The sequence below is a fragment of the Poecilia formosa genome, unplaced genomic scaffold (genome assembly GCF_000485575.1).
Source record: "Poecilia formosa unplaced genomic scaffold, Poecilia_formosa-5.1.2 Scaffold11, whole genome shotgun sequence".
Taxonomy (NCBI): Eukaryota; Metazoa; Chordata; class Actinopteri; order Cyprinodontiformes; family Poeciliidae; genus Poecilia; species Poecilia formosa.
The window spans coordinates 829,128-855,004 of NW_006799950.1; the positions used below are offsets into that span (position 1 = coordinate 829,128).

Here is a 25,877-nt window from a genome sequence, read left to right on the forward strand (position 1 = left end):
AGCATCTCTTTGGCTTCTTTAATGTAATAAACAATGAGATATTGTTTCATTCTTTTTCTCTGAACCCCCAACACATATTTATATCCTTCCAAATTACTGATGAAAAACTGATTCTTTTCATGAGAGCAATTTATAACTGCTGGCTAAGTTTTTGCGAGTTGCTTCAGTTATTTTGTTGATTTATTTTGGGTGATGTGCTCCAAGTATTTGAGGTTGGAAGGCCTACTAGCCATCACAATAAACTTTAGCTTCTTTCATAGATTTTCTGTCAAATTTGAGTCAGGACTCTGGCTGGGCCAATTTAAAACATTAATATAACTTCTAAAAAAAACATCTTGGTAAACTAAAAATTGCATCTAAATCTGTCACAGGTATAAACAATATTGGATGTCCTAATACTGTATCGAATAATCTAATCTGGAGACCCAAATATACCGTCACCGAAGCTGGTCATGCTTACTTCACGTTCATCTGTTAAAAAAGCAGCATTGCTGAGATAGAAGAACACAAGCACACGATGCACTTTTAGATAAACACTTCTGTTTATTATTTATTATACCATACGCATTTTCATATTATAGTTCTAATACAAGTAAGTCAAAAATAATAATCATAATATATTTTTATATAGAGATATATAGAAAACTAATCCAATAATCTACTTTTTACTTGGACGTCACTTCCTTGTAAAAAAAAAACAAACAAAAGAAACAATATGGACAACATATCACCTTCCACCCAGCTTCAATATAGGCGCTTTAAGGGAACATAAGATAATACAAAAAAGAAAAAATTACACCTGATCATTGCATTTTGTAGAACTAGAACATCTGTCAGCAGCTAGTAACGTTGACCATCTTGGTTTAAGACACAGGAAGAGTTGTTTTTTTTTGTTGTTTTTTTGCAAGGTTGTCTTTAAGGAAAAAAGAAGTGTTTTTACATTTACTTGAAATGGCCAGAGTGGTGATGTTTTTACGAGGAATGATGGTGGCCATGTGATCGTCTGGATTCGGAGACTGAGATTTTAGAACATTAGATTATAGCAGTCTCATTACACATGTCGAAGGTAATAAATCGCCAAAGATTAGGTAGAGGACAGAGAAAGCAGGGGGAGACGGGAAAGAGCAAAGAGTGTGGGAAAAATAATTGACTTAAAGAACAAAGAATTGAAAGTTTTCTGTGCTTCCCCAATCATGATCTACTTTTGTAAACGGAGGATAGCAGCACAAAAAGTGCAATGTCCTCAATCTCCTCTCCAATCCCCGTCCAACCTCCCTGTGCTCTCTCCAGGAGTTAGCAAAACCGCGGCTGGAACCGAGAGATATCCGCTCTGATCCATTTAACCATGGCAGTCCTCATGAGTCTTCCGAATCATCATTAGCATTCTCATCAAAAACAGAAAAAGGAAAAAAAAAAAAAACCTTCTCACTCCCACATCCTATTCAAACTCCTGATATGTAGAAATGAAAACATGGAGGCAGGCTGTTTTAAGGGCTGTGCACATGGAAGAGGTCTGGGACTACAGACGGTCCGGAGCCATGGAGGGCGGCTTCCAGAGGCCCTGAAGTCTGTCAAGCCCAGAGTCACGGGAGGGCTGCCCCACTACCACCCCTCTTTCTTTGGTGAGGCGTGGGTGGTCAAGTTGTCAAGAGGAGGCATCAAAGCTGTACAAGAAAAAAAGACAGAGGAAAAAAATGTTTTGTTTTTTTTTAACTGAAACCGTTTCTGAGTTGATCTAATAAATCCAAAAGCAAGCAATAACATATGACAGCAGCACTCTATTTCACGTTTTTAAAACCACAAATTGTATTTCAGTGTACTGTATTGGTGTTTTATGTGATAGACCAACAACATAAATCAAATAATTGTGAAAATGAGTGAAAATGTGCATTTTAGTAAGTAAATCTAGCTGCTTCGAGAAGGCTCAAGGGCTTTGTTAGAGAATATTAGTGAACAACCAGCAACATTTGGACCAAGGAGCACAGCAGACAGGTCAGTGATGAGCTGAGAAAAAGTTTAAAGGTTAGGGGTAGACATATCTACATATTTCCATCCATGTATCATTTGCCCATCTTGGAGTCATGGGGGCAGCAGCCTAAGCAGAGAGGCCCACCTCCTCTGGGGGAATCCCAAGGCGTTCCCTGCCAGTCGGAGAATACTGTCCCTCCAGTGTGTCCTGTGTCTTCCTCTGGGTCTCCTGAGCACCTCACCAGGGAGGCGTTCCTAACCAGATGCCCAAGCTAACCTCTATTGGCTCCTCTCAATGTAGACAAGCAGCAGCTCTACTCTGACTCACATCCAGATGACAAAAAGCTTTAACCTATCTCTAATAGAGCGCCCAGGAACTCATTTTATCCGCTTGTATCTGCAATATTGTTCTTTTGGTCACTACCCAAAGTTTGTCTCCATTGTTGAGGGTAGGTTAGGCCGGTAACTCAAGACCTTCGCCTTTTGAATCAGCTCTCTCTTCAACATTACAGATTTAGTTGTCTAACTCTATTTACCGGACTTCCTGCACACAAATTTCTGCCAACTTTAAAAATCAGCTGTGGCTTAACTATAGGTTGCAGAAGTTCAGGATATTCGTTGGGTGAACGTTTTGTGGTGATACTAGCAAAAAGTTGTAAGTACCCTGGAATACTTACAATGTTTTTATAAGTCAACCAGCCTATGCAAGAATCCTTGCATAGGCTGGTTGCATAGGCTGTGCAAGGATTCTTGCACAGCCTATGCAAGAATCCTTGCATAGGCTGTGACCTTGCATAGTCCCATGTTTTGTTGACCTGCGGTGACAAAATCAGTAAAGTCTCGGATTTTTAGAATTGGGAATGACAAATGTGTCCCAATTGTCCAAAGTACCTAAAACAAATACGAATAAAAATTTGCAGATATTTGGTACACAACTTCAGACAATTGGCACAACCTCAATTTGGGACAATTGGTGCCCACTTTCAGACACTTGGTCCCTGCATTTTGGGATATTGGGACATACTTTCAGACATCAGTCACACACTTAAATTGGGACAATTGACACAATTTGGGACAACTGGCACACAGTCTTGGACAATTTGCACACATTACATTGTGAGATTTGCGTGTGCCAATTTCCCATTTAAAACAGATCCAAAATGGAAATATGACACATCGAACAAGTGCAGACTTCCACAGTTTAGGTGGAAGAATCTGTGACAAGAAGAAAACCATGTGAAATCCTAGTTTGGTTGTGTTGTTCTGCTTATGTTTCACTTTTCATACTCGGGCGCAAAATAATAAGAGTAGTAACAGATTCCCAGAATATTTTTATTTTACTGCAAAAAGTCAGGAGAGATGGATAATGGAAGAAAACGGTTTCTCTACACATGAATAGAACTGCTGAAGAATGTGGTTTTAATTTGACTGATGCTTGCAAGACATTTATTGGTTGATTGTGTATTTTCTCATTAATGCTCAATGGGAGCATTTAAATGAAGTGTTAATCACATGTTCTTCCACCCTAATTCACTAGCAGACTGTAATCACTAGTGAGGTCTGACTTGTTACGGCATGAGAAGCTTTCATGAGACTGAGCTAGTTAATTGTAATTAAGCTATCATTAATGCTGCTAGAGACAAAAAAAAGGACAAAAAGGCCATAACTACTGCCTTACTTGCTGGGTAGTTTGCTCATCAAAACCCAACTCAGCTGCCTCTGACTCCTCTATTTAACCCAATAATACATCACAATCTTTCTCTTTAGTATCTATGCCACCTGATCCCAGCTTGTTCAGCAAAGTTGTGCACTAGACATCTAGTGAACTTACAAATAAAAGCTGAAAGAATCTGCACAATTGTGTACGTGCATTTTTTGAGGTCAATGCCTCTTTTAGAAATCAACAGATCGCACTGAAAGGTCAGCAGGAGAATCAGGCCTCTGCTTGTCCATCCCAGAAAGGTCCATACAAATGATATTCAGGTGCACTGCACTCGAAAGTTCAACAAAATGTAATAATTGGAATCCCAACTACTTGCAGTCCTGCATGCACAGGCTTTATTGATTTCAAAACTGGTATAGTAATAGTACTACCATATTACCCAGACTATAAGTCACTCCGGACTACAAGTTGCAAATGCAGCGTGAAGAAAAAAACTATATATATGTCACACCGGAGTGACATATATATAGATTCCACCTGAGAATCAGGGGGACCTCATCCACAGGACTGATATGATCCGGTGACACGTGTTCATTTGCTTTTCAAGACACGGACGGAAACTGTCGACTTTGGCTTGTAAGTCAGCTGGCAGTTTCTGATGCGCTGATATCGTGCTCTAAATCAGGGTGTTTAGGAACGGCTCCGCTCCAACAGCAAAGCGCGTAGAACACCAGAGGCGCATGCAGGGTCAATCTGAGGTGAGGTGCTTGCATTGCATGAGGCGGCAACACCTGCAAAGCAATTCATTTTGGTAACTACCAAGGCGTGGAGATGTAAGCCTCAACAGGTGCTGTAGCAGTTTCGAAAGATAACACCGACCGATAGACTCGGCCATCTATGTTTACGGTAGGAAAATCTGATAAGGTATCATGGACCATCAGGGAATCTGCAGTGTGTTCTTATAGCATCCATCTGTGGAAGTTATTTCTCAAGCTGTGGCCCTCCTGCTTCTTGTCTCTGATTAGCTTTCCTCGCGGCTGCAGACAGTAATGTTTAATCCTTGGCTCACGTCAAAAAGTATGAATTGACATCTAAGAGAAAAACCAAATGTACATAATTTGCACCTGACTATAAGTGGCAAGACAAGTCAAACTATGAAAAAAAAAAAAAAAAAAAAAAAGTCCGACTTATAGTCTGGAAAATGCGGTATACAGAATAAAAACTAACATTCTCAGCTTCGTCGTCTTTTGAGTTCCTGACAGAATGTTTTGTGGCTGCTCGCATCTGTTCAACGCTGCATCACAGAGCTGAGGGGTGACCGGGGCCAGACTTCAGCCTGCAGTGTTAACGCATCCTTCTTACTTGTCTCCTAGCTAGCCACAGACACAAAGTACATCATCTGATGTTTTTTTTGTATGACACAAGAGGGAAGGGAACTGCGCTGTGGCGGCATATTGTTATGTTTAAGCATTTCCCGACAGAAGCGGCCAGGCAGGTGCGCCGTGTTTCTCAGTCATCAAATATTAACAGAGGCATATCAGCCTCACACAGAGGCCTGATTGAAGACGTACAACGACACACAGAGGCAGAATAGGGTCACCTCTAACGCCATCGTCCCAGTAAACTCCCTGATTCCACCTGAGAAAGCGTAGGAACTGATGCAGTCGAGAAACACTTAGACTGGCATCGCATTTAATCAGGACCAGACTATATGTTTGTTTATTTCTCAATGATTCCTGTGAGAATCATATGGTAAATACTGCCATATGTTAGGCCTCTCTCACCAAGAGATTGTTTTTATTGCTTCACGTAAATCCTGCTAATGTAAACCCCTCCAGCCTTGTCTGAATAGACGTCAACACAGGAGTTAAAATCAGAGAGCGACACTGAATGGTGAAGCAGAATAATGGGAGCTAATTACAGGATTATGGACCCTTCTGGTAAAAACTGACAATGCCCTTCACTGGCTTTTCATCTTCTCGCTGAGTCCCTAATTAACACAAAGGCGGTTCATAGGGGGAAAAAAAGCATAACAATGTGCAGAGTGGTTTACCTGTCCCATAGCTTGACATTTCTGCAGTTGTTGGTGCAGCAGCCTGCTGATATCAAAGCTGTGGTAGAAAAAAAGGAGACACAGAGGAGGAGACAAGTCTTAAACGTGTTCTTCTGACAAGCAAAGAGGGGCTCATTAATTTAGAACTGATGTCTGCCAAAGCATGGGAAAATGACTCATGAATAAAACACTTTGATTGACAAGTCGTTCTCGCTGTCATTTAAAATGTATGTCAAAAATAGAACTGGGAAAACTGCGGTCTGTGTTTTTAATCCACACAGACACACACAGACAAAAGGCAAACCAAACACGAAGAGAAAGAACCCGAACAACACAGTAGGGTACTTTGGAAATCGCCCAAGCCCCCTTTGATCATTGAGAGATGACTTGTGCAAAGGGATGTTCCTGGTTTTAAGGTTAAAGTCCGTATCTTTTGTGATAACTGTTCCTGTGCTTTAAACTCGTTTTTCTGACAAGGCTTAGACAATAAGGAGGTTTCTGTATTGCAACACTTTGAAGAACACTGTGACGGACTGCCAAGCCATCCATGGTGAACAGCCTCCCACAACTCTGCACAGAGAGACAAGTTAGTATAGGAAAGTGGGATGGATGGATGGACGGACGGACGTGGTCCATACTGTCTGTCTAGACCAGTGTTTCTCAACCCTGGTCCTCAGCGCCCCCCCTGTCCTGCATGTTTTAGGTATTTCCCTTCTGCCTCACACCTGAATTGTATCTCTGGGTGATTAACAGGCTTCTGCAGCACTTGATGGTCATGCAATCATTTGAATCAGCTGTTCTGGAATAGAGGCACATCTAAAACATGCAGAGCAGGGGGGCGGTGAGGAGCAGGGTTGAGAAACACTGCTATAGAACAAGATTTAGCATTGTAAGAAGACAAAAAAGTCCAAAACATCTAAGCTTGGCTATAATCTCATAAAACCTCATAACACCATGCCGACATGGCTTCACTTCACTGCCACTTCACTGCCACCACAGTGAAGTGGTGGCAGCATCATAATCTGAGGTTTGTTGTGAACACCAGTCATTTATGACACAAAACCTTTAGGTGTCTGACTTTTACAAGAAAAAAAAAAGGAAAATCTTGATATGATGTAACGTAATAAAGCATCTGACGTAAATCTGCAAAGTTCTGCAAAAAGGGCCGTGGATGGAAAAAAATGTCCTCCCAATCTGACAGTTTTTGAGAGTTTTTGCAAGATGGAGTTTAATCGTGTCAAGATGTGTGATGCTGATAGACTCTTGACGAAAAAGAATTAATGCAAAAACCGAATCAAGAGATGCTATTACAGCTGCTTTATTATCACTTTTTCAATTGAAATTGCCATGACTTACATTACTGCAAAGCTGGAAAACATTTTATTTTCCTCTTTATTTCTTTAAGACTCAAAAGGCTGGGATTCTGACATAGCCGTGTAAGGTTATTGTGTCATTAAGATCTCATAGCAACTCTTAATTTAACATGACTACAGAAACGAGTAAATATAAATTCAGAACAGTGCGTTTGTTGTCAGCCGAGACTGACTTGCGTCAACCATGAGAGACCACTGGAATCTAATAGAAATGTGGGACACGAGGACGTCCTCCGCAGAAAAGCTGCAACAAGACAATAAGAAACATGCTGGTCTTGGCGGACATTAATTCCCGTCCTCCGGTTCCTTCCCTGCAAATTGAATTACTGAAGACAACAGGGGAAAAATACAAAAGATAAATGATGAGTGGAAGAATTTTGGTTTTAAAAAAATTGCAGCTCTCTCAACAATCTTTCAATAATTTATCTAATATTGTTCAAATTCTCTCTAATTTTATTTTTTATTTTTTCCCCATTTATACGTTCAGGCTAATTTGTTAGAAAGCGAATCGATGTTCCCCGACGTTCCTTTGCCCCTAACCCTGCTAATTTCAGTCTGTGTGTAGCAGCAGCGCATACATAACTGGCGCACCTGAGCTAAATGGGAATCTCTTCAGGCACACACCCACGCAGATTGATTCATATGAACCTTAATCACGGCTGACAAAGGGGACAGACAGTGAGATAAAGCAATCACTTTGCAGAATGAGTGATGGTCTGCAGCCTTATGCGGTAAAAGTTAAGTCACGCTGTCACGCAGTGATAGATGTAAATGCTACTCCTATCAACTCCAGCTTCTCTAAACAGAAGGCAGTGCCTTGACTCTGTCTGACATCTTTGACCCAAGACTGCTGCCCTGCTTTATTTCTGTCCCTCAGAAAAATGGTGCTGTCACACCAAGTTCTGTGAACCGAAACTTTTACAGCACAGGATGCAGCCTCCATTGCATTTCCATACTTTAGTAGCCCCCTCCTCACTAATCTGCAGAACAAATGGCATTGCCTCAAGCACTATAACTTTTAAAAAGATGTCGCCCCTATTTGTCTCCTTCGTCCTTCAAAATTCTTTTATCCTCACCGCCTTGCTTAATATTTTTTCCCCCCCTTTCAGCCAACAATCTCTGTCTCCCCAGGAGTCCATAATCATGTTTTCAGCACATTTCCTGTCCTCGGCCAGGGCAACATCTTACATTAAAGATTCATAACACTTTTGTGGCAGCCACATCGTGCCAGAGACCCAAAAACCACTTCCATTGTTTATTTTCTGCCTCTTTTCCCTTCACATTATTTATTTTCGCAAAAAAATAAATAAAAAATAAAGAAGGGAATGAGGGTATGGTACAAATACTGAAAAACACGCTTACTTGCATTAAGCTGAAGGGTATTTTCATATGGAGGTCAGGGTGAGTGGAATGAGGCTGATTTGATCTTTTAAGCTGTGATGGAAAAGAAACTCACGCTACTGTTTTCTTTTCTAGGAAAGAATTGCTTTTTTAATGGTGCAGTGGCTGTAAAACAATTCACGACTGATAAATCGTTAGTTTTTGTCATGTAATAATAAATTTAGATCTTTTTACACCTTTACTCTAAACAATTTTACTGAAAGAAAATCACTCTGGTAAAAAGAAAAAATAAATAAATGAAAACATAAATCGTGGATGTGTGCTGCATATGCATCCTTATACTAATGCCCCAAACATACAGTGATGGCTTTCAGTTATCTGGAGTTTCCATCTGCCATCAGCTGAGCTAAAACTAATTAATCTGGCATAAAGTTCTGGAAGACTTTTTTTCTGAAATTTGCTGGTTTTCATTAAAGTTGAAGCTGTATTTTTCAGAAAGGTTAGAAAGAATCCAAAAGTTATCAGTCAGGAAATGGGAACAAACGTCTTCACACCGTTACAGACATGCAGTGGCCCAGCAAAGATAGTTGTCAATAACTCGAGAAAATGTCCACTGTCTTGTGTCACGTTGCTAGCCCACACGCACAAATTCTGATGGTCGATTGGCACAAGTTATGAACTGAATGGACAGGGAGCGACGTCGTCTCCCATGTGTCCAGCCCAAACTGATTGGCTTTGTAGGCGCATTGCAAAAGACTTCTGTCACTCTATATGGAAATAACTTTAATTCTGTTTTTTTATGGTCTCGTTTTCTTTACTTCACTGGCATCTAGCAAGTAACAGCGTTGTTTTATGCATGAAACCGGTGTATTGACTGTATATCAGTTTTGCTTCCAAGTTAAAATGTAAATGGGCTCTACAGTCTATAATTCTAAAAACCAAACGGTTTATACCCCTTGCAGATATTCATGCATCAAGATGTTTTTTCGTGATAAAACGTTCTCCTATCTTAGAAGGAAAAAATTAAAAACTTTCTGGTAGTGAGCTGTAAGTCTTTGAGGTTGGAAAGGCTCCTTACCATCCCCCTAATCTTTAGTTCCCTCTACAGATTTTTCACCAAGTTCCAGTCGGGACTTTGTGTGGGTCCTTCCAAAATGTTAATATACTTCCAGCCTAAAGAAACATGTTGGTATACTAGCATTAGTATTTTTAATAATAATAATAATAATAATAATAATAATAATAATAATAGTACACCCTTTTTACTCACAACTGGTCTTAGTGACACTAGTCCAACATTTATTTCAACACAAACAGACTCATGTTCACCTAAAACCCATATTTCTGTTGCCCATTAGTTCTTGTCTGCAGTAAATTTCACACTTGGAGTGGCTAAGTGACTGCATATCACCAAAAAGACAAACCAACTGTGCGAGTCTGTGTAAAGTGATGACTGTGTCTTGGCTTAACATGCACTCTTAACTCAAACTCGCAGTCCAAATAATCATTAAGTGGTAGCACAGGAGGCAGTAGCTTCCTTTCAGCACCGTTACAGCTGTAGCACTGGCAGCATTCATTTACTCTAATTCAAACATTATAATCCCAACAGCTACAAGGTGTAAATGTAGCTGAGCTATGGTAACACCTGCCTCTAATCTATATTTGCTGCATGTTTTCTGCTGACTCGCCAACCATCGCTTTTGTGAGCTATTATCTTACAGTGCTCTCCAACGGACTGCAAAGTGACTATTAGTTTTTGTTAAAAAAACAAAAAAAAACAAAACAAGCAATATATCGATTCCAGCTGGTGCATAAATGGCAATGTCACTGCTTTTCCCACAAAGTTTTGCTGAGCTGACCTGGACTTTCGGGGAACTCTGGATCCGGTTTGTATAAACTTTGTGAAACAAATTGGGTTACATGACAACATGATCTGGAGTCCATAGAGGGAGCAAGCGCATTATGCAGGTTTTTTTTTTCGAGTGAGGGGGAAAAAAAGAGGCAAGCATCTTTATTTAATAAAAGTACACAACCTCTGCTGAGCTTTGTGGATACTATATAGGTATTTATGTTTTATTATTATGCCTTTCACCCTTCTTCTCTCACCGCTCCGTGTAGAAAAGGCTTTGGCGTATTGTATTTCTTGTATTATCTCTCTTTCCCTTTTAACTTTCCCCACCACCTCTCTTCCTTTCACTTTCTTTTCCATTTCGTCTCTAAAGCAACTTCTAATTTAGCTATTTTCTTTTATGTGTATATATATATATATATATATATATATATATACAATTATCAAATCTTGAGAAAAATAAATATGTGAGATTTCTTTCCGGTACTCAGACAGCAATTCTGATTGCTATTCCGCTGGACAGGCCATGGAGAGAGAAGGAAGAAAGAAACAAAGAAAGGAAGGAAGGAGTCGCCACAGAAACATGTGAACAAATATCGAACAAAATAAAAGATTTCTGAACAGCAGAAATGTCAGCCTTGTAAATCCATACGCCATTTCTGTCACCTGACTCTGAAGAGCGCAATTGCTGCAGCAGCTTTAAGGCGATTCAGTATCGAATCATTTGACATTTAAGTGTTATTGCACAGGGGTGAACTCCTTCGGATGCGTGCTGGATCTCTGAGCGTTGGGTGACCCTGTGGTCACGTCGGAGCAAAAAATAGGCCAGTGCCTGCAACGCGGTATGATTCGCTCCACATAGTCTTTGGAGACACGTCGGCAGGGCCTGTCATCACCTTCTGGTACGGATGTCCAGAGCAGTTTTAGATAGTCTGTGTATTTTTGCCTCACTGCATCAGTGTGTGAGTCAGCGGAGCCAGGATCTAATTCTCTGCTTTGACATTTAACAATATACATCTGCAGTACACTGTAAAAGGGAACAGTGAGAACATAAAGACCCTGAATGACGCATTTAGCTGTAGTAACAGAAATGGTTCGTACTGTGAGGCTCATATGCCAACGATTACCCGACCACCAGGGGGCGCTTGTAGAGGGCATATTTCTTTTTACCTTCACATTTAGTCAAATATGCCATGTGATTTCCAATACACCACCATACATTGTAGCCCAAATGTATTGATGCACCTGAATTTAACAGTAAATTAACCTTTTAATTCCACCATATTTCTTCTGACTAGGAGTAACTCTCATGTTTTGGAGGGGGGTGGGGGGGGGTCCAGCCTGAATCTTATAGAAAATCTGCGGAGAGACCTAAAGGATAGACAAGCTCTTCATCACTGTTATTCTTTGACGGATGTTCAGTGAGAAACTTTGTTTCAAGCATCGTCTGTGACTTCTTCAAAGGAGAGTCATAAGATGCATAAACATGCAGCCCCCTCGGATGGCATTTGTTGATTTAGTTATGGCCAGAGTGTTAAAACCAAAATTGGATTTATTGGTATATGAGAGCTGTGTAGAGGAAAGAGGAGTTTGGTGCAGGTCAGAGCGAGAAGTCAACAGATAATGTGATTATTCCAGAATAATGTGGGTGCTAAGCTCCTTATATTCCACCTCTGTACAACAGAGCTCTGGAGAAAGGCTCTAAATTTTCCCACAAAGAGATCTGATAGATTGGCTGGGGACATGCTGCTCCCATACTGAATAAATCACCGGTAGGAATCCTCTCGCTATCTTTAGTGCCACAACGGTTATTAACGCTTTGCATCTTATAATCTCAAAGTTTATGAAGAAAGTTCACTGCCATTTTAAAACTACTACCCAGACCTTTCTTTAATAAATGATTCTAATACACTTTAAAGTTTTCCACCAACAGAACATGTGAGGGTCAGCATTGCTGATTTCCTTTTTTATAGTAAAAAACTTTTATTTTCTTTCTCAAGATAGAAATCTATTGTCCCTAAGCGAGTCTTTACAAACAAGATTTCTTTTGAGCAGTTCAAATTGGGATTTTCTTGCTTTTCTTTTTTTTATTATTATTAACAAACTTTCTTCTCCAAAGGGGTTTATTTGTGCTCTGTATGGCTGCACTACAGCATGTGAGCAAAATGGATTTCAGCCAATAATACAAATATTGAAACAACTTATAAAGAGCAACAGCGGGAATTTGAATGACCAGGTTTCAATATTGGAGATCTTCAGCAATTATTTCAATGATATCTGTTTAGGAGGATGCAAAAATAATGCAATACACCTGTTCAGCTTTGCAAAAGCTTTGTCATCTACAACAGCATCCATTAGGGTTGTTCCAAAATAAATTGAGTCTCATTTACTGCGATTCAGAATCAAATTAGAAAAAATCGGCTCCCAGCCTCCATTCTGTAACAATGCAGGACGTCCTGACGTCACTACTTAACCGGTACTGTAATGCATTCGTGCTCGGAAAGTCATCTACAGCCCAAATGCTTCAGAATCTACACAGAAACCTGACAAAAGCCACTGATCCACCAAAAATGTTAACTCAGATTAGTTTGACTCTTCTCTTGCATTTCAAATATATACTTAATAATCCTGCTGGATAGTATCTTTATGCATTCTGTCAACTAAATCCCTTCATGTTTGTAGTTAAAAACAAACAAAAATTATTTGAAAAGTCAACTGAACCAGTGATTAAGTTGGGATAAACGTCAGAATAAAGTCTGAACACAAACACACGATCCAGCTCACCCACGGCGATCCTCGTCTCCCTGTACTCTTTGATGTGCCTCTTTCTCCTTGCCTCTCCCTCTTCTCTCAATTTACAGAATCGATACGAGGTAATTTCACATGGCCATTCACTAAGATCGTCTAAAAATCAGCCACATAAATTATTCAGGTTGCCTGTGCAGGCGAGCCCATGGAGATGCACAGCAGTTCAGTGACCTACCGGTAAGCTGGCATTCATTCAGACAATCAGAAAGTCAGTTTGTCAGGGTGATGCTAAAAGTCGGTCAGGCTACTTTGTTTAATGTTTTGCAGGTCGCAGCAGTCAGATGTACAGTACCTCCAATCTGGGATGCAAGCAAATAAGCCAGGAGATCTAGGAGCAAGACTCGTCTGTATATCATATATTTCTCCAGGTGTGACAGAATTCTCAGCTTATACAATATTTCAAGCAAGCTTTTGCTGTTTTCTGTTTTGAAAATAATCCTGCAACCGAAAAGACAAAATGAAACAACCAGCAAATTACAAAATCATTCAAAATTCATAACTTTGCAGTTCATATTGTGTGTCCTAAAGTTCTGCATCAGGCTACGAAAACACAAAGTATGTACAGATGCAACTCAGCAGTCAAAAACTCTGACAGGGTAGAATAGTAAAAAAAAAAATAAAATCCTGGATCCACATCTGAAACAACATCAAAAGTTAATCACTTCTAAGGGAGCGTGCCACTCTGCTGTTAAAATCTTAATGCAAATTTTCCCATTAATTTTTAAAGAGTCCTTAAGATAAACAAACATGCTATCCCAATGGAAGGCACATCAACTACAAAGTCACATGCATACCAAAATGGGACCATTCCTACTTTCTCCAGGCTTCACCTTTTGCAATTATTACAGTTTTGGTGGTTTCTCCAATAATCGCTAAAAAATAGAATGACAGAAAAAAAGTCTGCTTAACCAGACTTAAACCATCACATAACCTCCTCGATGAAGAAAACACAAAAATTGCGGACTTGCAAAACATCAAATCAGAACTGCGGCCCCATTCACACCACAAAACTAAAAATCAGCCAGAATATGTATTGTCTCTGCTTGCTCTTAAAGTTTTCAAACTGTTTTGATGGTGCACAAGACCATCCGTGGTGAGGTCATAGTGTTTTAGCATATCTGAGTCCTGGATGCTCCGTGGAAAAGCAGCAGTGACAACATATCCATGATATATGGGTCTAATTTATATGTAAGACTTTGTCATTAGAGAAGTGACCTGTGGTCAAGGTTGCATTCTTACACCGGATTGGCAATTAATTTATTTAAGAGCTCTGGTGTCAGATCTGCTGTCCGTATCCTGCCCTGCAATTGTTCAGGCAACAAAAAAGGACCAACAAGCTGAAATAAACAATCAGTGCAAACAAACCCAACTTCAAGGAAACCTGATCACCCTCAGCCCTCTGCCAACCAAAGGGTTTGTTTCATGATGTGGGCCTGGTAGATTAGAGATCCAAGCAGAGAAAAAGAGCACACTCCTCCAAATTGCATGTATTTGCAATTTTGCAACCATTTCGAATGGTTGTCGATCGTTTATCAGGATACTGCAGGATAGTATCCAGCATAAGCATACAGAGTGTGCTAAAAGATAATAAAAAGTGGGACATCATGTCCTAATTTGAAGACATACGAGAATAAAAGAGGGAGATCAAGTTAATTGAGACATACTGGTTTGGGTAAAGCTATTTCTAAGGCTTTGGGACTCCAACAACCCACCTGAGAGAAACAAAGGTGAACATTTAGATGTGGACCAAAGTCACTCCCAGGAAGCATTGACAACTTATCCAGGAGGCAAGGAAAGAGACCAGAACAAGATCTGAGGTTGTAGGTCTCACTTGTCTTAGTTAAGGTCAGAATTTAAGACTCAACAACAAGAAAGACTGGGCAAAAGTAACATCCATGGGAGAGTGTTCAGGGTGAAAACCACTGCAGATCAAAAATATTGCAAAGGTGTGTCTTTCATTTTGAAAAAAAAAAAAACATCTCAGTGATTCCAACAAATTTTGTCAAAAATAAACTGTGAAAGAGAGACAAAAGTGGACCTTTTAGGAAGGGGTGTGCTCCATTACATCTGGGATAAAATGTAAAGGTAAAAGGCGAAGGTCATTTTATTTATATAACACACTCTCAGCAACAAGGAAATACAAAGTACTTTACAGGAATTAAAAGGAAATACAAACAAAATAAAGCAAAGGAAAGAACAAAAGAAGATAAAAGAATCTAATAATGTTGATCAAAAGTAAATAAACTCGATACTCGATAAGAAAGTAAGTCATAAAACTATGACAACATGTCAGAAAAGACTCATTGTAGGCACGATGGTACTGGTGTGATGGTCCTGCTCTTTCATGACCTACCTGGCTTGCTGTAATTGATGAATGAATTCAACCAATGCTGAAGGAGAACGTGTCATTAGTTTGTGAGCACTTGGGTTATGCAGCAGGGCAACGATCCTCAGCTCACGAGTAACTCCTGTTGTAAATGGCTCTCAAAACGAAGTGGAGCGCTCCTCCAGCAAAACGCTTCAGTTAAACTGAGTTGATTTGGTGTGAAGTTAAACTGCCTATATGAAGAAGAGTGGGGAGTAATTCCTCCACATGATGTAAAAGACTTTATCACAAACCATTGGTTCCCACAGCGGATGTGACAGACATTTATCAGCTTTGAGGGGCAATTACTTTTTATAGAGGTGAGTTTGGATAGATTTTTTTCCCCTCAGTAAATTAAATCCTAATTTTAAAACTCCTATTAGCATTTGCTTGTGTGTCATGCGTTGCTTTTTCACGTATTTTGGCCTACTTTACATTGTCAGTCAGGTTCCATTTAAGTCATTTCTAGATTGGAAAGGTCTGGCAATAAACAGGAAAGCAAAATAATAATTTGGCTAGCAAAACTGGACCCAGCTCCCCAAAGAAATGCGATTAATAAGTGTTCATTTATGATCTTACAAGGAGCTAACAATACAACTAGCTTCTTTTTCCACCCCAATTGTTGAACTTGTTATCTGAAAACTTCATTTTTACATTTACTGATTCATTATCTGTAAATCTTAAAGTTTGGACACTGATCCGAAACATTTATGTGCGCGAACAAAGCAACAACTGATTTTTTTTTACGGTACTGTAAATGAGGTGAAAAGGCTGCAATGAACATAATGACAATGCTAGGAAGACACAGCGACCTGAAGTCTCTGTGTCTGCAGCGAAACTCAGAGAGTGACTGCAGCAGACTGTAGACGAAGGAGAGCGCTAAACTCAATGAAACAGAGAGGAATAATTGATACCCTGCAGTTTGATTGAGCCTGTGAGGATTGTGTGTTTGTTTTTTGCCCTTGCGATCGCAGGGTCATCAAAGACAGAGTTCAGGCAGTCGCATCAAACACGCACGGACAGCTCGATTATTTTTCAAGAGATCCTCGGAGAAATGCATATTTACACGTAAGCCATAGAGTAAGAGAAAATAAATAAAAATGACTGAACCAATTACAGATACACGCGATGCGTCTCTAAACTCTTCCTCTGATGCCTGTGTGTCCTGCGCTGCGGCTCCACATAACAGCAGCTTGTATTTTGCTATGCTTCTCTGAGGGAAAATTAAATATTTAGGTAGACACTTGCAAGATAAACTGCTGTTGTCCTATTTTAACGTGTCACTACCCATCCATCCTCAAGGCTGATGAATAATATAACAGACTGGGCGGAAAACACTGAAGCATGCGTGCGATCGCATCTCAGATGTGCGAAGAAGATGAAAGGGAAGATTTCATTGATAAACACGCTGGTAGACGCTTTAGGTTTAAGCATCCCACAATCCATTGCTGTACCGTCTGACACCGGCTTCCAAGATTAATGTATTCTCCCAGGGGTTGTTAAACTTTGATGTCCACGGTTCTGGAGCTGAAAAGGGTTTTTTTTGGGGGGTTTTAAACATGTTTGTAGATATTTCTTTTTTTTCATTTCAGCTATGCCATAAATAAAAGCCCCTTTTAGATATAGAAACACTGCAACACATTGAATCAGATATGAAAAATGTGTGTGCAGCCAACAGAACAACGCAAAAGAATGCAGCAGCGAGGAAAGCTATCACACAGTGTCAAGTGCTCATACATTTCCTAACCTAATAACAAGGTGTATATATAGGAACTTATCCTGGTGGCAAAATATCGCCGCTCGTTCTCCTCACATAAAACAAAGCAAAGCAGGGTTTTTTTCCAAACTTCATAACGTAGTGCTTGAGACTGCTCGCAATTTCTCAACACCACAACCTTCAATGTAGCCTACTTATTCTTGAGCAACAACTCTAATCTTGCAGTGAGAGCTATGATGTAATGGTATAAAGAAAATACATTTAATGGAAAAGCCTAGTCAAAGTCCAGATCTAAATTCAATAATTGCAAGGTTTGACAATTTCTGCATGTAGACTGCTTCCTGTCTAACAATAATTTTCGCAAAAAAGTCTTGCAGCTGTATTTGCACCACAATAGGCATATTATTGGCACTTTTTTTTTTTTACATCTGCAGGAAAATACAAATGCACAACAAGCTTTTCGTATTCTTATTTATAGTAAAAGACATGCATTGTTTTCTGTCTCCTTTTCAATTAAACCACCATGGAGAACAGATGGGTGGGGAAACGTCATGCGAGACTCATTTTTTACTACTACAATTACTATCACAGAGGAGTAATTAGAAACACTTGGAGTGTAGATAGTGGCAACATACTGGGTTTTGAGGCAACTCCAGAATCCTCCTAATGTGTTTTACCTGCAGCTAGAGCTTCGCCTGTATTACAGGAAAGTGGCAATTAAATGTGTTTTCCTTTTTTTTTTTTTGGTTACAGAAAAGGAAATGAGCCAGCCAGTCTGGAGCAGTAGGGGGTAATGAAATAGATTCCAGTATCTCTGAGAGGAAATCTTTCAGTGCAAAAGCTGAAAGAGACCGAGTAAGAGATAATGATATAAATATAATGCCAATCATCTTGTGTCGGTCGAATCAGACAATCCATCTGCGGTAATGGGGGTGGGGGCCGTTGCACGTGAGCCTTGCTGTCGTTCTCGTCAGAAAAACCATTACATCAAATGCACAATAAGGGCAGGAGATAAACCAGGAATTAGGTAACTGCATCCCTTTGACATCCGTATTCCTGATGCGTTATCTCACTTTCTCTTCTTTCGGCAGATGGTTGAGCTGTAGAAAGCCATCACGGTGACAGGTGCAGCAAAGCAGCCTGTCTATTGCTTGACCGTTGATAAGACAATCCATTGATAAGTACTGTAGATACGTAAGCAAGCGCACTCCGTAATTAAAACTTTGAGAAAATAGTCTGGAGCTCAGCGATACGCCTGATCCTGCGCAGATTCCAGGTTTTCTTCAAGGTTTGATTGATTCCCTTTTAGTTTTCTAAGGATTGCAGATAAAAGAAAAATGCAATTGTCTTTTTGAAAGAGTTAGTAGTTTAGAATAAAGTCAGAAATGAAGCAATTATTCTGGAGTGGACACACAATTTAAAATGCTACTTATTGATTAATTTGAGTGCAATAAAATAGAATAGTGTGTGGGAATCGATAAATGGGGCTGATGGTGAATATTTATAATGTAAAGCACTTTTAGCTTTTTGTAATTTGTTTCTAAGGAACCTTTCTGCAAATATTTTATTTTAGTGTAATAACTTTTGATTAGTTTGATTAGAGTGTACCTTTCATAGATTCTGCGTTCCCTTTTTCGAGATGTTTTGTTTGAACAGTAGTCCCCTTACTTTTATTTCATTAATTTGCTAGATGCAACAGATCCTCAACCCGTGAGCACGGAGCGCTTTGATCTCCCCAATCGCGAATACTTATATTTTCAGTTCATTTGAGCTACAGGGTTCCATCAAAGCACCATTTCTAACCCGGCTTTCACTCCCCTGTTCGTCCACCTGTTTTGTCCCCAGTGTTTCTAAATTCGCATCGCTGATGAATTTTGGCTCTTCAGTTCAATGAAGAATCTTACCGTCACCTTCCTAAAATAATGGAGTAGGTCATTTTTGGCCCAAAGTGAAAAAAATCACCACCTCCTTTGGCAAAAAATGACTTAACCCATTATTATAGGAAGTTGGCGTTACTTTTACACCCCTGCTTTTTGGTCCACTCCCCTGTAATGTATACAGCGGTGCTTATACATTACAGGCTAGCTGCTAGCTGGTACTTAGCCTGTCGGTGTGGAGCTGCCGTCTGGATATACGTCTGCCTTTTTTTCTTTGTCTCCGTTTTCAATCCTCATCGCCAATGTGATGTTTACACGCTTATAAAGAAATACACTGGATTGGAGTTGATGTTGCTTTACTAGTCAAGTCATACGAAATGCTTCTCATACAGCAATACATGGTTGAAATCCGTCTCTGGGTGTTATCTGTTCTCTACCACACACGTGCGCACTTGGATCTCAGTCTTTTCTCCTGTTGCGTTCACTGACAGTCTGTAACATACATGTTTAAGCACCGCTGTATACGTTACATCCCCGAACAACATACGACAGATTATCCGAAGGACAAAGTGAATGAGCATCATTTTTATCTAGTTGCACAGTTCAACCCAGCATTCGTCAAATGCCAGGTTTAAACGTTGCTCACTGGATCGACGGCCGGCGCTCGTCCCTCACTCACAGCCAATCACCTGAAACCCTAAATCTGTCGCCTGACGGCCCAGCGCCCGTTACGGCTGGAGAAAATCTGACATAGATGTATGTGGTTCCTGCTGGTGACGTTGGGAGCGACGTTACGGCTGGAGAAAATCTGACATAGATGTATGTGGTTCTTGCTGGTGACGTTGGGAGCGACGGAGATTCCCTCAGGCTCAGTCCTAGCCTTGTACATGGCAGCCATTCAGCTTCCAGTTAATTACCTGCATGGCAAACTCATTTCCTTTCAGCTCAGTGGGCTGTTCCCTACTGCTCATAGAGGGACAAAGTCGATTCTCTAATCCACTAGGTTGGCGCACTTAAGGGATGATTGAGGATACTGTAGAAGATCTGCCACACACCTCTGAGGTTTGAAATGGAGCGATGCTGGAGCACAACGGGAATCTTATTTTCCGGCTCAGAGAGAGATTTATACTGAAGATGTTTAAGAAAATACAAAACTGATGAACCAGTCATGGTTGAGTCACCTTTCTTCATGACATCATAATTAAAGATTGCAAAACTTTAATTATCTTTGCTAATTATCTTTAGAATAAGTGCAGCGGAAATGTTTGGAAATTAATCTCATGAGGGTTTTTAATGATTTTCCAGTATGAAATGATTATACAGCGTCAATATTTTCTTTTGTTTCTTTTTGTAGTTTGAATACAGAAGCTTAAATTTGTTGTGGATTTTGTCTGATTTACAAAACATCAAAATTACATAATGTGAAATGCTGTGTTCACACACTCCTCTAGTTAAAATGTGGCAGAAGCTTATTGATGGCAAAAAAAACTGTGTAGAGGAAGAGACGCTTGAGCTTGAGTGCTGGTTGAGTACACACAAACCCCAAATTCGTTAATTCTATGTATTTGTAAGGGTTATTTTAATCATAAATATGCTTTAGCCACAGTCATTTTTATTATTTAGTTCATTTCTGAAGGACCTCAACACCAAACATCTGTTTTTTTTTCCCCAACCCTCAGTAAGGACTACTTTGTAAACAACTCCTCTAAGAGCATTTAAGCAAATATTAGCTGGATTGCATGTATGCATCACATAATTTCGCCTGGAAAGGATACATACAGTTCTCCTATACTTCACACTGCCGCCGCACAATATGTGATCTAAAAAACATACAGTAGTGTCTGAGCAATGCTCCAAAAATAAACATTTTTAGGCTGATTGCTCCACCCAGGTGGAGCCAGCTTCCACAGAAGAAGCTAGCGGCGCCTTGATTAAGAATGACAATGATATGCTCCAGGGGTAGACAAACAAAATGCCTAATCATGCACTGCTTAGTTAATGACTCCTCAGTTTGTCCCAGCTTTGATTTGAAATTCAAATGCTGATTTAAGGTTTTCCTTTCCAAAGTAGCAAATGAGATGTCTACTTTGTTTTTCGAATACCTTTGTTTGATTTCAAAGGTGTTTGACCGCAGTCTGCAGCACTGTTGTCTTGCAGGAAGACGGTTGTGGGTTTGATGGATGAATGGATGTTTGGTTTCAGCCTTAAGTGTCAGCTTAATATATTTGAGTACATTTGACTTAAGAAGGGAAGTACAACTCATGTTCTGAGGAAACAAAGACTGAAAAACGAATAATTTTAAATCAGTTTTGTGATGTAGTGAGGAAGAAAGCTGGTAATAATACTGAGCACCAGCCTAATGCTTAACTAAATCCTTTAACACCAAGCAGCTGTGACAAAGATTTGAGTTTCCCCCACGATGTGCAGGCTGCGAGGCTTCACGATTCATCAAGGGACGCTCACCATCCATCGCCTTGGCAGACATGTATGAAGGAAGTAGATGTAGCGAAGTCAGAAGAAGAGAAGGAGATGCGTAACCGAGAGGAAGACAGAAGAGGCGAGAGACGGAGGGGAAGAAAACAACCAGCAATCCACTCAAATACTTCCTCAGCCTCTTTTTCCTCCAGCTCATCTTGGCAAACAGCACATCCTCCAGAAAGAGGGCTCTGTAATCAGATTCCTCTCCCTGTCCGACAGCTGGTTGCACAGAGTGGCAGCCAATTAGAGTGAGCGCAGAGAGGAAGGCACAGACGAGAAGAGGAGGAGGAGGAGGAGAAAGTGATAGCCGGGTTTTCTCAGTGACACTGCGGAGGGAGAGCATTATCCGAGGCCACAGCTTCGCTGATGATTTCCTGTTGCGCTGACAAGCCGCAACACTTCTAAACAACAGCCAGAAGAGCTGCTGCAGCGGCTACAACGATGCTGCTATTATAAGAGTCAACAGTCGCAGTGAGACAGTGGGTTGGTCTTCACTAATTCAATCAGCTCATCTGAGCTCAAGCAACGATGCTCACATGGTTTCTGAGTCTGTTTTGAGTCAAAGGGGGTGGGGGGAGCCTGAACATGTAAAGGCTCTGTTGTGTAATCCATTCAGATACAGAAAACACCATAAATGTATAAACTGGTGGTTATTGTAACAACTTCTTTCAGCCAATAAGTCAAATTTTATGTATATAGCACCTTCCAACAACACCTCGCAACTTGGTCCTTTGAACCTCAGTTCAGCTCCTCTGTGCTAATTAGCCTCCTCCCTCAATTTTACCACTTTTCCCCTAATTAGTTTATCTGGTTCCCCTATAACTTTTCTCTCCTGCCTCAGAGTTTAAGCTCCAGATTTTCCATTATTTTCAGGGCTGGATTCATCCATTGGGATCTGTTTTGTTCCACTGCTGTCTAGTTGTCCCTCCATGCTCCACGTTCTGTTTTTCTGATTCAAGGCGTTGAAATGTTTCCTTTTTTCTTCTTAAATCATCAATATACCAATTACTCGTTGCTGTCTGCGCCTAGGCCTGACAAACCTTACATTGCTGGCTGGTTGGTTGGTTGGTTGGCTGGATATTAAGTCACAGGGCGAGGAATAAAGTCTGGAGAAGGTTTTCGGTTGTTAGAGATCTGAAGCTACATCAAGGTTTTCTCTTCTACGGTTTAATGACAGGCGATGTTCCAGTAAACTCAGCGGGTTTTTATTGCCCGATTTCCTTCATTCTAAGGCTACTGTGTACTGTTGCTTTCATCAGACTTAATACTTTAGCTGACTCTGGCTTTAACGTATCTGACTACTTGTGAGTGGAGTATCATTTCAATTTTGAGTTTCTAAACATGTTTGGATGTGAACTGCAGGAACTCTTCATTAAGCATCCCACTGACTTTTGTACGGCAGTCCTCTGTGCACTCATCCTCGCAGTCATGTTTTTATGTAACCTTTCATACATTCATGCTCAACCAATTATACACAGCAGTTCAGGAAAATGAAATAAAAAAGTGTTTACATGTTTTGAGACTGCAGCAACTCCCTTTCACCCCCCCAAAAAAATCTTTCAGGCTTCACAGATCATAGCGGTGTGATGAACAGATTCAACAGAAAGGCTTATAACTCGTTTAGTTATTAGTTAAAAGGATTTCGCAGGAGATTCAATTTTCTATGTGAGCTAATGTTGTTAATTAGCAGAGCACACAAACAGTCATTGGGAAACTGTTTGTGAGTTTGTGAGCTTTTGCGTTCACACACAGAGCCTCCTTTGAGTCCAATCACCAAGCGGCGACGTGAAAGGGTCTGAGCAGGGCACCGCATCGGGTTCAGAAGCTCACTTTTAGCTTTTGGCATTTCTTTTCATCACGTGCCTTACCTTTGAATTAGGGACATAATTTCCACTTTTTCTTATATTTTACACCTGCATCTCACTCATTTCCATTAAATTCAAATAAAGCAAAGCTGTAACGTAATGGACTTAGCAGAGCATTTCTAATTTCTAAAGATGTAAGCGCAATAACTAGAAGAACAAAATGTTTCAAAATCTGCAAAATCACACGCATATATTGCTGCTGCCTTCATTTCTGCGGACTGAATCTCCAGTTTATAGTACAACCTGTCTGTTTGTGTGTGTTTGTGTCTTTTTATTGGCATCACAAGGGCGAAAGTCCCCCCCACACACACACACACACATACACACTGTTATGTCAGCCTTTTCCCATGCGGCCTATTTTCTCCTCTTTGATCAGCTGAGCTGCTTAAGCTAATATGCAGAACTTGTGATTGTTAAACCAGAAAACACGATTAAGGCTCTGCTCTTGAAAAGGGATCTTCTTCAGTGAACAGATCCTATAGGCTTAGCGATCATTCACCCTTCCTGTCTGGGTCGCGAGAATTGCGGCGAAGAGAACTCATTATTCTCTTTGGGAGGAGACTCATTGCATGGGTAGACTAGACATAGATTTAATATTAAAAAAATTACAGAACCAAAATGTCAAACACAAACCAGTAAGAGGCTTTAGAATCGTCTCTATTTGAAGTCGCAGTACTGCTGAACGGTTCAGGAGCTTTAAGTTCAAAGCAAACACTTCAGCTGTAAATTACATTGCTCTGTGCTGCCAGTCGCCTCTAAAAACGTGTTATTCACCATCTGGTTAAGTTGACGGTGTGTAGTTTGTGGCAATTCCAGGGCAAGTGGAAGCACCCGAGAACATTAAAAGAAATCGTTTAAAGCTAATAAATGCAGAAAAAGTTTTTATACCCTTATATATTTATTCTGATTTCGCTATGCTGCCACACGTAAAGCTGCAGTTTGTAACTTTCATAGAAATATATGGGTTTTTTTTTTTACATATTTGCTAAACCTATCATAGAATAAAATGAGATGGAGAATCTGTGAAAAAAAAAAAAAAAACGAGCTCTTTCCTGTGGTTCTACAGAAATGCACCGCTGGGTCAGAAACAACCAATCAAAACCAGAAGGAGGGTCTTAGCGCTGCCAATCACATGCACTTGCTGTGTTTTTAAAACTGAACTTCCTGTTTAACGCAGTTGAACTCATGTCGAGACATTTATCAGACCCCTTCAGAACTTTAATTTTGTGTATTCTGAGTCAAATTAATCGCTTAGTTATACTTGTACTGATGCTATGTTGATTTTTTTTTTTGTAAGTTTAACATGCATATCTTTCATGATGGGACACACTTTCCAATAATTTCCCCTTTTTGTCTCGTCAGTCAAGCGAACTCTTCCATCAAGATGTTTTTTTAAAGGTAACGTGAGAGAGATCTTTGTGTTTCGTTTTGCCAGCTATGGTTTTGGCCTTGAAACTCTTTTATTTTTAAAAGCGTTAATGATTCTCATCTCTTATTGACGAACCACTAACACTCACCTTAGCCGTTTAGAACTTCGGACATTTGTTGTTTTAAATGTGCTTTACTAATAAAGTTTGAGTAATTTTAACATCTTGTACCCTGTAAGATGTGACTTTGCGGTAGGGATAATATTAGTTTTTTTCCTTAATCAGAAGAAAAAAAAAAACATTATGATAAGAACTACTCATACTTGATGATTTTTGAAAACCCCAAAGTGTGATTGTTACTTCTGCTGTTTGAACTACTTCAGCAACTGTTGGTCCCTTGGGCTCATCAATGAATCCTTCATTCACATTTTCAAATATATCAGAATGAAATAATTTCTTTAATATGCATAGTTGAACTACTAAACACAATTTATAAGCCTTTTGAATAATGGGGGCACTGGCAGATTTATAACCAAATATCTAAAAAAGTTTTTCTCACTTATCCACACTCACAATAAAAGAAATTTGCACCCATATCTGATGTGCCAAAATTGGAGCTTTTGGGTTTTTCCAGTGGAGCTCTATTAATACCTTGCAATATATGTCTTGTCTTTTAATATAAAAATAAAAGAAGTCGAATGCTTTCTCTAATTTTACAGCTATCCCTTCCTCTGCCTCTAGAAATATGTGCGATAAGCTTGGCAGAGAAAGCAGCAGCAGATTGTATGAAAAGGCGGCAAGAGGTCAGAGTGTTGTTTTGCTTTCTTTCTGCATTTTTGTCAGGGATTTAAATGGCCTGAACATGAGAGCTGCTGAATGTCAGCCTAACATGAAACCTTAATTTGTTTAAAAACAAAAAAACAACAACACGCACACACACATATAAAGCCTCTTTGCTCCAGTGGGACACTTCAACACACCATGCCCAATTCCTACACATATCCACACGCAAGAACATAAAAAATGAAATAATACAGTCCAAAGGGCTTAGAGGATAATCCAAGCAAGTGGAGTGTACTACATCCTGACAGGCATTTAATTCCCTCTTCTTCCAAAAAAAAAAGGACACGACTGGAAGGTTGGCTCAATGGAT

At 40.0% G+C, this 25,877-nt stretch overlaps 1 protein-coding gene across 3 annotated transcripts in view; it reads right to left on the bottom strand.

The window, feature by feature from the left end:
- Positions 1–811: 811 nt before the first annotated feature.
- The window catches only part of LOC103131650 (coiled-coil domain-containing protein 85A-like), a 35,877-nt gene continuing 10,811 nt past the window's right edge, over positions 812–25,877 (bottom strand). For 2 of the 3 annotated variants that reach the window (XM_016666356.1, XM_007543352.2), the window contains exons 3-4: positions 5,685–5,742; positions 812–1,664 (exon numbers count right to left, since the gene is read on the bottom strand). In XM_016666356.1, the coding sequence (XP_016521842.1) occupies positions 1,659–1,664; positions 5,685–5,742 (64 nt within the window). In that variant the 3' untranslated portion in view covers positions 812–1,658. The remainder of the gene's footprint in view (positions 1,665–5,684; positions 5,743–25,877) is intronic. The other variant, XM_016666359.1, reaches the window with a different exon arrangement.